This window comes from Oncorhynchus mykiss, chromosome 5 (assembly GCF_057628025.1).
Source record: "Oncorhynchus mykiss isolate SJ-2025 chromosome 5, ASM5762802v1, whole genome shotgun sequence".
NCBI lineage: Eukaryota > Metazoa > Chordata > Actinopteri > Salmoniformes > Salmonidae > Oncorhynchus > Oncorhynchus mykiss.
The window spans coordinates 27525867-27542229 of NC_143026.1; the positions used below are offsets into that span (position 1 = coordinate 27525867).

General features: G+C 44.0%; 1 protein-coding gene across 11 annotated transcripts in view; it reads right to left on the bottom strand.

Moving 5' to 3' along the window:
* Window positions 1–16363, bottom strand: part of LOC110522882 (splicing factor, suppressor of white-apricot homolog) — a 173900-nt gene that overhangs the window by 49621 nt on the left and 107916 nt on the right. For all 11 annotated transcript variants that reach the window (XM_090234359.1, XM_090234360.1, XM_090234362.1 and 8 more), the window contains exon 14: window positions 4591–4916. In XM_090234359.1, coding sequence (XP_090090485.1) covers window positions 4591–4916 — 326 coding nt within the window. The remainder of the gene's footprint in view (window positions 1–4590; window positions 4917–16363) is intronic.

Sequence of the window (16363 nt, forward strand, 5' to 3'; positions counted from 1 at the left end):
TGCCCTGTACTCTGACCTCAACTGCTCTACCCACCTCTCAGTATTATTACCAATCAGAGTACTGTTCATGGGTGTGCTCATAGTTACTATATTGAGATGGAGAGCAAAGAAAAAAATATTTTGAAACAGTTCTCCACTTATTAAGTAGAGTTTACCACTTTTCACTTGTTTACTCTTCAGAACCCATAGCGGCCATCAACTGGCGTTAAAAAAATGTTTAAAAAAAAAATATATAAAAAAATTATATATATATATAAAAAAATTATATATATATATATATATATATATATATATATATATATATATATATATATATAGCTCGCGAACGGCCTTGTTTTTCAAACAATACTATATGTTTCTATATCGCAAAGTGAACTTGCAAACAACCTGCTGTCGTATTCACGTAGCTGTTATCATCAACCAGAAACAGGAAACAGAATATCATTAGATTTTTAAAAACTTCATTAGTCAAAATGAAGGCGCCGAAGCAGAACACGTTTTCACTGTGACAGAGGCTGTATCTATAGTATATCTATAGTATCTATAGTATAGTGGTTGGTGATACGGATTCAGACACGTCCTTGCACTTTGAAAAGCGATGATGTCGAGGTGAGTGAAATAAGTAAAGAGCAGATATGTTTGGTGTTGTCGATGTTAGATGCTGTGAAACTTGGGGAATAGCTGTCCGATTAGCAAGTCCTGTCATGATCACTTGGCAAGCACATCAGAGGTGAAGCTTGAATGATTGCTCTGTGTCTCATGGAAATAGTTGCCTTGTTAGGCTGTTGGTTGTTTTGTCTTGTTTCTACCGATATAATTCATATGGAAATCACCCAAGCTGCTTGCTATTACTAGTTAGTCTGTCAGGCACAGGCAAGAAAAGTGACGTGCTTCCAGCAGTACCATGAGATATTGTAGGCTAAATGCAAACACTAAAGTGGCAGTGTGAAATATGGGAAAATTGTCTCTAACAGTTGTGTTTGTACCTTCTCTATATGACTCTAATACTTGTTGCATTCAGTGAATTATTGTCAATGCAGGTTACTATTTCTACATTTTTTGTCTCTCAATCTACATTTTGAAATAGTTTCTGAATAGCTGTTTGGATTTTTACATAGCCTACTTTGTGTGGGTTTTGAAATACTTTCTGAATATAGTCCTCTGTTCACATTTTGGAAAACATTTTTATTTTAATGTAAATAATATTTATAAGTATAATATTTTATACTTGGTACATTCTGAGTAAATCATTTAGTCAAATGTATTCTAGGGTTTTTTGTTGTGTTGAGTGTTAATTGTTTTTTGATAGTGTCTTTAGACAATGGAAGACAAAATTAGTGTTATTTCTATTGAGGTTGTGTTCTTTAAAACTACAAATTACGTTTTTGAGTTATGTCTGTCTGTTTTAAATGTGTGACAAAATGAGATTACTGATCATTTTCAAGACAATCTACAGCAGCATTCTGGAATTCTATTCCGGTCTAAAGGGTTAACCACATCTGTGTTTTGGTAGTAAATAGCATGTTATGGAAGTGTCCGGTCAATTTTCTGTGATTTCACTTGGTTTTGAGAAACGTACCCCACCATCGATAGACTTCCACAAGCTTGTTCTGCAGTTGCAGGGGCACAGATAAAGCATTGACAAAGGTTCCAAAAACACCCAAATACATCCTTTTAGAAACGGCAACGATGCAGGTCTCTAGACGTTGTACACACGACATTGTGTCATTCTGATCTTCATCCACAACGTTATAATATTCTATTTTGTTGGACGCAAGTGATATTTTTTTTGTGTGCACATGCGTGGGCTACGCAGAGAAGTAGTGGCTGGGTGTTGTTGGAGCGTTTGTTCATATTTTATCTGTGCCCCTGAAACTGCAGAATGAGCATGAGGAAGTCTATCGCTGGTGGGTTACGTTTCTCAAAACCAAATCGCACCCGCAAAAAAGTGTCCGGTAACTTCTATAACATCCAAAATACAGATTTGGTTAAAAAACTAAGTTAAATTGTACTTGTTACACTCTGTTGCTCCAGTTAAGATCACTCTCCATTAGATTGGACATATTAAGGGAGGACAAGAGGCCACTATGTAAATGTCAGTGGCTGTGTTCTAAATGGTCTGTTATTCCTTATCGAGTGCACAAAGCTCTGGTCAAAAGTACTGCACTATATAAGGAATAGGTTGCAATTTGAGGCGCAACCCGAGTGTCTACAGAGTGGTTAAATCACAGGCTCCTCTCTCTCCCTCTTTATAATACAGGACAGCCATTACGCCAGTACCATGGTGATTCAGCCGTTTCACATCCCACTGCCAAGAGCAACAACCACACCAAATGACTCACACAATAATAACAAAAACAATCACATTTCCCCTGATTTAAAGGCAACCCCCTCCAACCCCCACCCCCCACCAACCAGCTACAAATTAGCGTTTATTTAAGAGCACTAGCGTATGTGCATGTCTGGATCCACTCTCACTGAGCCACAGAGAAACATATTTAATGCACACACACAAACTGGCCACACACAGATGAAAACGTGATCTAATGGAGCCGTTTAAAAAGTACTTTGCAGCCGGGGACACAGTGGACCGCTGGACGAAAGCCAATTTGGCCCGAGGATAAACACAAACAGAGAGGTCATCCTCTGCAATAGGGGCTGAAGAGGTCACAAAGTGAGCAAAAAGGAAGTTGTCAGAGGAAGGGGTAGAGGGTCATTTAAAATTCAGGGGAAAATCTACATACACTTAGCCTGAGCAGAGTACCAGAGCATATGATCAATGACTCCAAACCTCCATCAAAGAGACACTTTAAAGAGCAAATTGGATGAGTTCTGTCCACATCGAGACTATACCCCAAACGGCACTACCCTTTATAGTGCACTACTTTTGATCAGGGCCTATAGGGAATAGGGTGTCATTTGGGACGCATCCTTAGGACTCGTAGTGGCTGCTCTTTCCCATCCATCCCCAAATATCCTACCTTATCATCTGTCCTGTATGGATGTTGTTAACCCCATCCTGGCCCTTCATGGGCCCACGGGAGCCTCTACACTCCACTAGTAATGATCTTAGACTTCCCCCGGGGCAAAGGGCCCCAATTAAACCCCCAGAGGTGGAGCAAGGGAGCAGGGGCTAAGCATGGGGGCAGGACAGACCTGTCAATGACTACAGACAATATCAGAGGGTTGACAGGACAGAGTTGACCTTGAGACTAAGATAGGATGCAGATGATGGACAGAGAGGAGGAGGGAGGGGTAGGAGGGAGGCGGGGAAGAGAGAGAGAAAGGGAGATGGTGGGAAAGTAGTAGGCCAGTTAATGACGAGCAGTTGACGAGTTAACGAGGGGGGAAACTCCCCCCGTGTCACAGCCAGGGTCCTCATTAACCACAAGGAAGGAAGGGGGGAGAGAGAGAGAGAGCGAGAGAGAGGTCCATTGGACTGCTACGGGCTAATGGTGTCGAGCAGCATGACACCAATATCCTCTCTCTCTCTGTATGAGTGTGATGGACAGTTATGACAGGGTCAGAGACATGCGTGCGTGTGTGTGTAATCCTTTCAGTATCTGACAGCACTCAGCGTGTCACTAACAGAGCTGGAGAGGAGGGGGAGAAAGGACACGAGGAGAGTGAGCTGCCAGCTTAACTCAGTTGTCACCCCCGAGACCCAGACAGACAGGCTGCCTCTCAAAGGACACCCTATTCCCTATATAGTGCACTACTTTTGACCAGGGCCCTATTCCCTAAACAGTGCACAACTTTTTCCCAGGGTGCTACTTGGGATACACAAAACATATATGCAGCCAGCTAGCCACCTGCAGGAAGGCTCCATTCCCAAGACATCATTCTCAGGATTAGGAAGGAAGATGCTGGGGATTGATATTTTTTTTACGCTGTAAAAGGTTCGAAGCTCATAACCTCTTCCAGCCTCTCAACACAAATCAAAACGCTGACTGATTCTGTGACTGGTCATGATCAGGGATCCATTTCACTCTCCCGCAACCAGGATTTCTGTATTTTATTTGACTTTCTCGGTCGAGGAGAAAAAAAAAGAAGATTAAGGGATGAAATTTGGCATGCTTGCACATTAGAGGAGTGAAATCTCTGACACAAGGCTCAGCAGAGGCCCCCTTCTAAGCCCTTTAATTCACATACTGTAAGTGATTTAAAACCTCGGGCAGAAACGATTAAATCTCAGAGAAATTACATTAAGGCTTGTCAGAATGACACGAGGCTGGCATAATTACAGCAACTCCACCCGCTGATAATGACAAACTGGTCGTGATTTCCAAAAAGAGTGAGGAGGGGGAGAAAACAATTGAGATGAAAAACTTGGAGAGTGTGTGGAGGCATCGGGAAACAGAGAGGGGAAGCCGACACACTATAGTGAAGCCGCAGCAAAAGAATACTGCCAGCCAGCCAGAAAGCCACTTCTTTATTGGGCAGTAGGCACGGTAGAGGCATCAGGTACTGTTAATTAATTATGTTTAAATGTCTGAGCCTCAGGCCAAATGACAACACCTATTCCACTGTAAAGGCCATGTTGTGATGAGAGAGAGAGTTTATTTTGTGGATAGGGGTTGGACCACTCACCTAGACCCGCGGACTGTTTTGTAGGCGCTGGTTTTGGTTTTGGACCGCGACTTGGAGCGAGACCGCGATCTCGCCGGTGACCTCTTCTTGTGTTTCTTCTTCTTCTTGTCTCTGTCTCCTTTCGCTCTGTCCCGCTCCTTCTCCGGTCTTCTGGAGGTAGAGGAGGATGAGGAGGTGGGTAGCAGGAGGGAGGAAGAGGGGGGCTCTTTGCTTTTGAAGGCATTGGCGTCAGGGGGTCTTTGATCAGCAGGGTACACAGGTGCTCTGGAAGCCAACGGAGGGGGGACAGAGACAACGGGGGCCACTGGGAACTTTGGCAGCTGTGGCTAGGATAGAGAGAAGGAAAGAGAGAGAGTGAGAGGGATGAGCGTAGGAGAGAAAAGGAGCGGGGAAAGAAGGCATATTAATGACAGACAGATCTGCACCGTGGGCCTTTTCTAGTTTAAAGAGTGCAAGAAAATCTGAAGGCTTCTCTCTCAGAATGAGCATACTGAGGAGTGAGAGAGAGAGGAAGTGAGGGAGCGAGAGCTAGAGAGAGGAAGTGATCGAGAGAGAGAGAGGGAGCAATAGAGCTAGAGAGAGGAAGTGAGGGAGCTAGAGAGAGGAAGTGAGGGAGCAATAGAGCTAGAGAGAGGAAGTGAGGGAGCGATAGAGCTAGAGAGAGGAAGTGAGGGAGCGATAGAGCTAGAGAGAGGAAGTGAGGGAGCGATAGAGCTAGAAAGAGGAAGTGAGGGAGCGATAGCGCTAGAGAGAGGAAGTGAGGGAGCGATAGTGCTAGAGAGAGGAAGCGATAGTGCTAGAGAGAGCATGACGAGGGCATTAACAATTGTCTCCTCCGTTACAGCCACTGGCTTAAGGTCATCTGGGAGACGCAATCTAATTCAGCCTGCATCTCCAATCAAAGTTGTGTATGTATGTATGTATGTGTGTGTGTGTGTGTGTGTGTACTCGACCGGCCGAAGTAAAAGGCAAAGCCCTGGGGCAGTGAGATCCTAGTCCTGGCTCTGTCCATAACTACTGCTCGCTGTGTGCTGGTTCTGGTTGGTTCTTCCCTCAGACTTACTCAGCTGCTAATTAAAAGATACTGGCTGGTTACACAACACAATGCAGCCTGATAGCTAGCACCCTGCCCTGCCTGCCTGGCTAACAAAACATAATTGGCCCTTCTCCACTGTCAGCACGAAAGTGCCTCTAATTACTTCAGTATGTGTCTGTCTGGTTAAATTAGATCTTCTGCCCGCTGCTGGATCCAACATCACAACTGGGTGCCAATCAATGTAGCGCCATGCGCCATCAAACTCCATTGAAATTAAATTTTGCCATTGAGAGAAGAAAAACACCATATGTATTTATTTCCCAAGCTTTATTTGCCATGGAAAAGCCCTAGCAAGGACTTATGATGTGTAAGGTGTGTGCAATACTGGTGACGTTAGGTATGGAAATGTTCATATGTGGAACAAGAAAAAGTGTGTGAGAAAGAGAGCGACAGAGACAGAGCGAGAGAGCACACGAGGGAGAGCCAGTGTGAATGTCACCTTATCTACTGAGACTCGGCTCTGGCGACAGTGAATCAAAAGAGACGAGGACACATTGTCTTCTCTTCCCAGCATATTTAGAACCTACTCTGTCCCAATTCAGTGAAACAGGACAACTTCTTCCTCCTCCTTTCTTTCCCTCACATGGAATGAGTGAGAGACACACGTTCTTCCCTCCCCTGCTGCTCCAGACAGAGCAAGAGGAGAGACGAAGGCGGAGAAAGATCTGTGTTATTGGCTTTGATAAAGTTTTCGGTATGAATATTTGGTAGTGCGGTGCGCTGTGGTGGCTCAGGGAAGATAATGAGGAGGATGTCTGGGGTTTGATTTCACTTTGGGTTAAGAACAGCATGACATTTGGGTAGGTTTATTCCCAAGGACCATGGGTCGAGGAGAGTGTGTCCGGTCTCTCACGCCTGCTCCAAGGAGATAGGGAAGGCTGCCCTCTCTGAAGCACACCGCACGGGAGAGAAGAAGAGAGGCATGCCAGTGTAAGGAGAATGGGACAGGGAAAGAGAGGAGGAGGGAGAGGGATAGTCTGTTTCAGAAAGGGACAAAAGAAGAAGAGAGAGAGATGGAAACAATCCATCATGAGCGAGAGAGGGTGTCAGAGGGACAGATATGGAGCAAAAAATGAGCGAGAGGGCAGACAAGGGAAAGAGAAATGGACAGAGGGTGATTGAGAAGGGTGATGAACGAGAGAGGAAAAATAGCCAGAATCCACAACTCCCTGTGTGCAAATAAACTGCTCCAGGTCACCTTGCCTTGCCTGTTGTTGTACTGTAATCAGGCCACTCCACTTCGGCACCCAGAACTGTACTTTCAACACATCCCACCTGTGCACTGTAGCCCGACACCTGCTTGGCCTTGCGCGCACACACAAAACACAGGGTACCTAGAAGCCCGATTCCAGTGACAGCTCAAGCTCTACCATTCACTCTTAATACTCTTTGATTAACGGGCTTTGACAGACTCAATATGTTTACAAGTGGTCCTTTGTAGCTCGATTGGTAGAGCATGGGACATGTAATGCCAGGGTAGTTGGTTTGATTCCCGGGACCACCCATACGTAAAATGTAAGCTAGCATGACTAAGTCGCTTTATATAAAAACGTCTGCAAAATGGCATAGAAACACTGTATATGTAAGTGAACGCAACTACATCTGAAGATCAGGTTCTGGCACTATAATCAATAAATAATTCACACTTATGGCCAACTGTGACTGCTTCTGGTACAATAGCAAATCCAGACCCAATAGCCAGGCCCTGCGGCTTTCCTGGTGTGTCAAAGTTTAGAGGCAACATTTCAATTTTGTGTGTGTGAGGGCGTTCTGATGAGGAGACCCTGTGGGATGTGAGAGGAGGAGAGGCTGGACACAACTCTAAACACACAAACTGTGCCAGCCAGGGAAAACAAGGCAATCAATCACCTTGATTTGGAAGAGTTCCAATGTTGGATAGACATAGCCAGCTAGCTAACATAGCATCCCTCTCTGTTTGAGCCTTGTGTTTGAGTAGGCTAAACTAGCTAGCTGCATTCGATGCCAGTTGATTGGGGTCGCCAGATGATTTGCCAGCTCCTGAAAGCTTGGCTGCGTGTTTAAACACCCCAGATCCACCAATATTTTCTGGTATAAGCCAACACTGGCTATCAGAGAGACAGAGGGACCGTATGAGAGGGAAAAAGTGGGTGGATAGAGGGGGGGTGAGGTAGAGAAAGGGGAGAAAGAGACTTCTCCCTGCTGGTAATAGAGAGAAGTCCACGTGCAATCCCTGTACTGTAATGTGACATAGCCATTCCACTCCATTGTCAGTAGGATGAGGACAGAACCTACACCATACGGTATCTAAAAGTAATCTCAATCTCACCCTCCCAATTCACTGTGAACAAGAGGTCGCCGATGTTGGTCGCTCTGTTGCTAGCTCCCAACCAACTTTGCAGTCCTTAGGTTATTTTAGTATGATTTTTTTTAACGTTATTTGATCAGAAAGTTTCTAGTATTATTTCCTATGATGGAAAAGCACTTCTGGACAAGGGAAAGGCGAGCTAGAGTACTAGACCCATTAAGGAAAAGGGTAAACCACCCTACGCTTCCTAGTCCAATACTTGCTAATGTGCAGTCTCTGAGCTCGCAACATTTATTGTCCAGAGTGTGGAATTCCTACCAGAGAGATACGAGTGACTAATGTAATATACCTTACAGAGACTTGAATGTCAGGGGAGGTGCCTGCTAAGTTTTCCGTACAATCCGAGGACAGGGGAAAAACAAAGGCGGAGTAGTATGTTTCATGATCAACAACTCATTGTGTGATTGTAAGAACGCACAAACGCCTTAAGAGTTTCTGTTCCCATGACCTGGAATACCTTACGATAAATGCCGACCCCATTATCTCCTGAGAGAATTCACAGCTGTTTGGATCACGGCTGTGTATATCTCCCCACAAGCTGACACCACGCTGGCATTCAAAGAATAACATGGGACTTTGAACAAATTGGAAAAAGCATATACCGCATTTGTTTTAGCCGGGGACTTTAACAAAGGAAATTTAAGGATGTCTGTTTAACGTTGGTCTGACCAATCGGAAACCATGCTACAGAAATGTTTTGATCACGCAGACTAGGATATGTTCATGCCGCCTCTGAGAATAACATCGCTGAATACACTGACTCTGTCTCTGGGTTCATCAGAAAGTGCATAGAGAATGTTGTTTCTACAGTGACTATTAGAACATACCCAAAACAAAAACCACAGCTAGATGGCAGCATTACCAAAGAAACTGAAAGTGCGAACCACACGCATTTAACCACGGCAAGGTAACTGGAAACATACCAATACAAACAGACCACCTACGACCTCCGCAAGACAATCAAAGAGGCAAAACACTTTTTTTTGCCCGCTTCGAGGAAAACAACACCGAGTCACCGTCATTGCCCCCGCTGCTCACGAGGACTGCGGGCTCCCGATCTCTGGAGCCAACGTGAGTAGGACGTTCAAGTGTGTTAACCCAAGCAAAGCTGCCGGCTCGGTAGCACTCACTTCTGTGATCATGAAGTACTTTGAAAGTCAAGGACCATATCACCTTAACTATACATACAACACCCTTAACTCACTTCAATTTGCATACCACCCCAACAGATCCACGGATGATGCAATCGCCATTGCACCTAGCTAACCACCTGGACAAGAGGAATACCTACGTGAGAATGATGTTCATCGACTCTAGCTCAGCTTTTAACACCATAGTGCCCTGCAAGCTCGTTTCTGTCACAAACTTGGATACATCCTGCGCCTTGACCTGTTCTTACGGCATGTCGTTTCTGAAGTTTTATTTTGTTCATAAGTGTTTGTGACAAAACCTGCTGGTTTGGACAGGATGTTTACCAACTAGCCGGCTAGCTAGTTACCCAGCCAGGTAGTTAGCTAGGTTGCAATGGAGCCCGCTTTGCCTGGAATAGCTTACAAATGTTTCCAGCGCTGTAGAAGCTGTGTTTGTTACGCTCTTATCCGGGACGCTATTGACAATCCGGAGTTTAATGCTGCAATTTTTTGCTTGCCGAGGATTACAGGAATGAGGTTGCTATCCTGAGCAAGCAAATTTCAATTCTGCGTGAACTTATAGGGAAAACGCAAATTGGAACTTTCCTGTTCTCAACTCCTGTGGCTGGACGCCACTCGGGCTTGATGGATGTCTTTGCCTTGTCAACTGTCCCTGTCCGAATGGCCTGTGCTACCTGGAACTTGTCTGCCAAGGAAGTAATCTCCATTTGCATCTCCTCCTCCATCTTGTTGTGGAGTAGACGGAGAACAGCAAGAGGATTGTTCCAATCAGCGCTGGTACTATGTCCCAAGTTGTGGAAATCAAAGGCAGACTATAGTATCTGCGAGAGCAAGCCATCCTGCTTCTTGTGGGCCCGTGAAAGGTTCCGCGATTAGTTTGAGGGTTAGGAATGGGCGGATTTCTCCATCCACTAAACATTTTAAACCTGCATCAGGAAAGTGAGTCTATCATAGTTCATGTGGTATTCAATGACATTATGAAGGTCAACTCAGAACAGTTGAAGATGGATTTTAAAGAACTGATTGGGTCTCTGCTTGACACCAACAAAGGCCCATAATATCTGGCCCTGTGCCATCTCTAAATTGTGGCATTGAACGTTTCAGCAGACCTTTAGCCCTTCATAACTGGCTACTTGACTATTGCAGCTCTGTTGAGGTAACATTTATAGGCAATTTTGATACCTTCTGGAAACAAAGCTTGTTTTAAAAAGAGGATGGGATCTACCCAAATATTTTAGGTTCCAGGATCCTTTCACAGGATTATACAGCTGTGTTGAGACAATGACATACCAATGACCCAAACCCAGTTCATCCCTACCATTGTGTCGCTGAGTTGTCATAATGCTTCAGCAAATGTACATTATCCCAGGGGCAATGGTAGACACAATGTAGGTAACCTAATATATTTCCATCTAACTGCCCTGAATGCCTCTGCTGATTTTACAGCTTTTGTATGGAGTAATCATGTGCCTTTGAACCAGTTATACTGTTAGAACTGAGTCGGTGTGCCCTAGCATGAAGTCCATTGTGTGCAGCTCACCCTCCACTAACATAAATAACATGAGCATGTCTACTTCTGCTAAGCTTCCCAGTAAAGCAATGAAAACAACCATACATCCCAGAAGTGCTAAAAATAGCCCACATTAACATATGTAGCTTAAGAAACAAGGTTCATCAAATCAATCATTTGCTAGTAACATTCTGACAATCTCTGAAACTCACTCAGATAATACCTTTGATGATAGTGGTAGCAATACACGGTTGTTACATCTACAGAAAATACAGTAACGCCAATGGTGGAGGTGTTGCTGTTTATATTCAAAACCACATTCCTGTAAAGCTTAGAGAAGATATCATGTTAAATAATGTTGAAGTAATATGGCTATAGGTTCATCAGCCTCACCTAAAGCCCAATGTTTTGGGAAGCTGCTATAGACCACCAAGTGCTAACAGTCAATATCTGGATAACATGTGTGAAATGCTTGATAATGTATGAGATATCAACAGAGGTGTATATTTTCTGGATGATTTCAATATTGATTGGCTTTCATCAATTGGCCCACTCAAGAAAAAGCTTAAAACTGTAACCCGTGCCTGCAATCTGGTTCAGGTTATCAGTCAACCTACCAGGGTAGTTACAAACTGCACATGAATGAACTCAACATGTATTGATCAAATCTTTACTAATGCTGCAGAAATTTGCTTTAAAGCAGTATCCAAATTCATCAGATGTAGTGATCATAATATAGTAGCAATATCTAGGAAAACCAAAGTTCCAAAGGCTGGGCCCAATATAGTGTATAAGAGGTCATACATAAGTTTTGTAGTGATTCCTATGTTGTTTATGTAAATAATATTTGTTGGTCTGTAGTGTGTAATGGGGAGCAACCAGATTCTCCACTTGACACATTTTTATGGAATGGTCTGCCTACCCATGTGAGAGACAAAGACTTTGTCTCAACCTTTAAGTCTTTATTGAAGACGCATCTCTTCGGTAGGTCCTATAATTGACTGTAGTCTGGCCCAGGAGTGTGAAGGTGAATGGAAAGGCACTGGAGCAACGAACCGCCCTTGCTGTCTCTGCCTAGCCGGTTTCCCTCTCTCCACTGGGATTCTCTGCCTCTAACCCTATTACAGGGGCTGAGTCACTGGCTTACTGGTGCTCTTCCATGCCGTCCCCAGGAGGGGTGCGTCACTTGAGTGGGTTGAGTCACTGACGTGATCTTCCTGTCTGGGTTCGCTCCCCCCTTTGGGTTGTGCCATGGCGGAGATCTTTGTGGGCTATACTCGGCCTTGTCTCAGGATGGTAAGTTGGTGGTTGAAGATATCCCTCTAGTGGTGTGGGGGCTGTGCTTTGGCAAAGTGGGTGGGGTTATAACCTGCCTGTTTGGCCCTGTCCGGGGGTATCATCGGATGGGGCCACAGTGTCTCCTGACCCCTCCTGTCTCAGCCTCCAGTATTTATTCTGCAGTAGTTTGTGTCTGGGGGCTAGGGTTAGTCTGTTATATCTGGAGTATTTCTTCGGTGTCCTGTGTGAATTTAAGTATGCTCTCTCTAATTCTCTCTTTCTATGTCTTGGGGGACCTGAGCCTTAAGACCATGCCTCAGGACTACCTGACATGATGACTCCTTGCTGTCCCCAGTCCACCTGGCCGTGCTGCTGCTCCAGTTTCAACTGCCTGGGGCTATGGAACCCTGACCTGTTCACTGGACGTGCCACCTGTCCCAGTCCTGCCGTTTTCAACTCTCTAGAGACAGCAGGAGCGGTAGAGATACTATTAATGATCGGCTATGAAAAGCCAAATTACATTTACTCCTGAGGTGCTGACCTGTTGCAACCTCGACAACTACTGTGATTATTATTATATGACCATGCTGATCATTTATGAACATTTGAATATCTTGACCATGTTCTGTTATAATCTCCACTCGGCACAGCCAGAAGAGGACTGGCCACCCCTCAAAGCCTGGTTCCTCCCTAGGTTTCTTCCTAGTTTTTTTCCTTTCTAGGGAGTTTTTCCTAGCCACCGTGCTTCTACACCAGCATTGCTTGCTGTTTGGAGTTTTAGGCTGGGTTTCTGTACAGCACTTTGTGACATCAGCTGATGTAAGAAGGGCTTTATAAATACATGTGATTTGATTTATTCCAGTTACTAATAAGCCTGCACCAAGAAAATGACTAAAAACTGTTAAATCCCAGTGGATTGATGAGGAATTGAAACTATACTATGAATCAAAGAAATTATATAAAGAATGAGAGTAAGCTTTGGAGCACCTTAAATTAATGTTTGGGGAAAAAAGGCAAACACAACACCATCATTCATTGAATCAGATGGCTCATTCATCACAAAACCCACTGATATTGCTAATTACTTAAATACGTTTTTCATTGGCAAGATTAGCAAACTTAGGCATGACATGCCAGCAACAAATGCAGACACTTTCAAAATAAAGAAAAACCCTTGAATGAGTAGGTGTTTTAAAACTTTTGGCAGGTAGTGTACACACACACACTTCCTGTTTCCCAGACATAGCTCATTGTAATATTATTTGTACTTTGTATATACACACACCACATATTTATTTAAATACAGAATTCTGGCTCACTCTAATATATCTACTGATGTACAGTGCACTCGAAAAGTATTCAGACCCCTGGACTTTTTCCACATTTTGTTACATTACAGCCTTATTCTAAAATTGATTAACCATTTTTTTCCCCACATCAATCTACACACAATACCCCATAATGGCTAACATTACTAAAACAGGTTTTTAGACATTTTTGCAATTATGCTGCAGGACTTAGAGGTGATTTGTGGTTTAGTACGGTACCCTGCGTCACCACTTCAAATCAAATCAAATGTATTTATATAGCTCTTCTTACATCAGCTGATATCTCAAAGTGCTGTACAGAAACCCAGCCTAAAACCCCAAACAGCAAGCGATGCAGGTGTAGAAGCAGTGCAAGGAGGAGTTAGAGCACTGATTATGCTTTTGGGTCCTACTGTGCCTAACTGAATGAATGGGCAACATTAATCTAAATAGAAACGGAATTGTGCACAACTTCAGTATTACTTATTAAAACTGTTGTTACACTAAAGTTATAATTTTCTTTTGTTAGGATTATTTTGCTCTTACTGTTGTACTGTAGCCCACTCCTGACCGGTCAGGTTGTACAGCGCATGAGTGGCGCAACGGTCTAAGACAATGCATAGCAGTGCAAGCTGTGATGCTACAGATGCTGGTTCATTACTCGTGCCGGCCTCGACTGCGTTTTTGTTTCTCTCCATCTAAAAACAGAAATGAATAACAAACTGTCTTTATTTACTAACTAGTAACAACGTCTCACCCCATGTTTAAGAACAACCTTTTTCCTCGCTCATTTTACGTTATTTGAAAACGGAATCATCTCCAAAATATTGTTATTTTTTTAAAACAAAACGATTATTATTACATATAGAATTATCTAAAATCAAATCAAATCAAATGTATTTATATAGCCCTTCGTACATCAGCTGATATCTCAAAGTGCTGTACAGAAACCCAGCCTAAAACCCCAAACAGCAAGCAATGCAGGTGTAGAAGCACGGTGGCTAGGAAAAACTCCCTAGAAAGGCCAAAACCTAGGAAGAAACCTAGAGAGGAACCAGGCTATGTGGGGTGGCCAGTCCTCTTCTGGCTGTGCCAGTACATAAAAGCCCATTGGATATTCTCACAGATACATTATTAACTCTGTTATTAGCAGGCCAAAATATATTGGTCATGGCTCCAAATGGGAATGCCTTGCAGTTCTCCAGCTGTATACACTGAAAGCGTGTGAGGTTCAAGACACGAAGGCAGGGGTCATGGGATGGACCTCAGAGCGGCGCACAGAAGATGGACCGAGCCCATGGGGATGGGAGGTGGAGGAGTGGACCCCCACCCCGCCACACTGGGAAGCACAGAGCAACACTAAGGTGCATTGCACTAATAATGGCGCTGACTAGGGAAACGTTCCCACTGTTCTTAGTGCCTTGTTCAAACTAAAACAATGTAACTAATAGTGGCATCTTTATGTTTTCGTTAATAAAATAATGATAAAAATACTCTTTCAAAATGCCGATGTTTATTTAGTTATGGATCCATAACGAATTTCTATGGGAAAACATCACTGAATTACAGAAATATTGGAAAAAAGTTGTCTAATGAAGGTTAACAAATTGTTGCTGACTGGAAAATACTCTTTCAAAACACACACGGTCACGTTGTATAGCGCCATTATGGCTATTAGCAGGTAGCTGGACAACAGACTTGCCTAGAAGGAGGGTAGGGGGAGAATTTTATATATATATATATATACACACACACACACACAAAGCATGTAGAGGTCTGTAATTTTTATCATAGGTACACTTCAACTGTGAGACAGAATCTAAAACAAAAATCCAGAAAATCACATTGTATGATTTTTAAGTAATTCATTTGCAATTTATTGCATGACATAATCATTTGATCACCTACCAACCAGTAAGAATTCCGGCTCTCACAGACCTGTTAGTTTTTCTTTACGAAGAAACCTGTATTAACTGCACCTGTTTGAACTCGTTACCTATATAAAAAGACACCTGTCTACACACTCAATCAAACAGACTCCAACCTCTCCACAATGGCCAAGACCAGAGTGCTGTGTATGGACATCAGGGATAAAATTGTAGACCTGCACAAGGCTGGGATGGGCTACAGGACAATAGGCAAGCAGCTTGGTGAGAAGGCAACAACTGTTGGCGCAATTATTAGAAAATGGAAGAAGTTCAAGATGACGGTCAATCACCCTCGGTCTGGGGCTCCATGCAAGATCTCACCTTGTGGGGCATCAATGATCATGAGGAAGGTGAGGGATCAGCCCAGAGCTACACGGCAGGACCTGGTCAATGACCTGAAGAGAGCTGGGACCACAGTCTCAAAGAAAACCATTAGTAACACACTACGCCGTCATGGATTAAAATCCTGCAGCGCATGCAAGGTCCCCCTGCTCAAGCCAGCGCATGTCCAGGCCCGTCTGAGGTTTGCCAATGACCATCTGGATGATCCAGAGGAGGAATGGGAGAAGGTCATGTGGTCTGATGAGACAAAAATAGAGCTTTTTGGTCTAAACTCCACTCGCCGTGTTTGGAGGAAGAAGAAGGATGAGTACAACCCCAAGAACACCATCCCGACCGTGAAGCATGGAGGTGGAAACATCATTCTTTGGGGATGCTTTTCTGCAAAGGGGACAGGACGACTGCACCGTATTGAGGGGAGGATGGATGGGGCCATGTATCGCGAGATCTTGGCCAACAACCTCCTTCCCTCAGTAAGAGCATTGAAGATGGGCCGTGACTGGGTCTTCCAGCATGACAACGACCCGAAACACACAGCCAGGACAACTAAGGAGTGAGAAGCATCTCAAGGTCCTGGAGTGGCCTAGCCAGTCTCCAGACCTGAACCCAATAGAAAATCTTTGGAGGGAGCTGAAAGTCCGTATTGCCCAGCGACAGCCCCAAAACCTGAAGGATCTGGAGAAAGTCTGTATGGAGGAGTGGGCCAAAATCCCTGCTGCAGTGTGTGCAAACCTGGTCAAGAACTACAGGAAACGTATGATCTCTGTAATTGCAAACAAAGGTTTCTGTACCAAATATTAAGTTCTGCTTTTCTGAT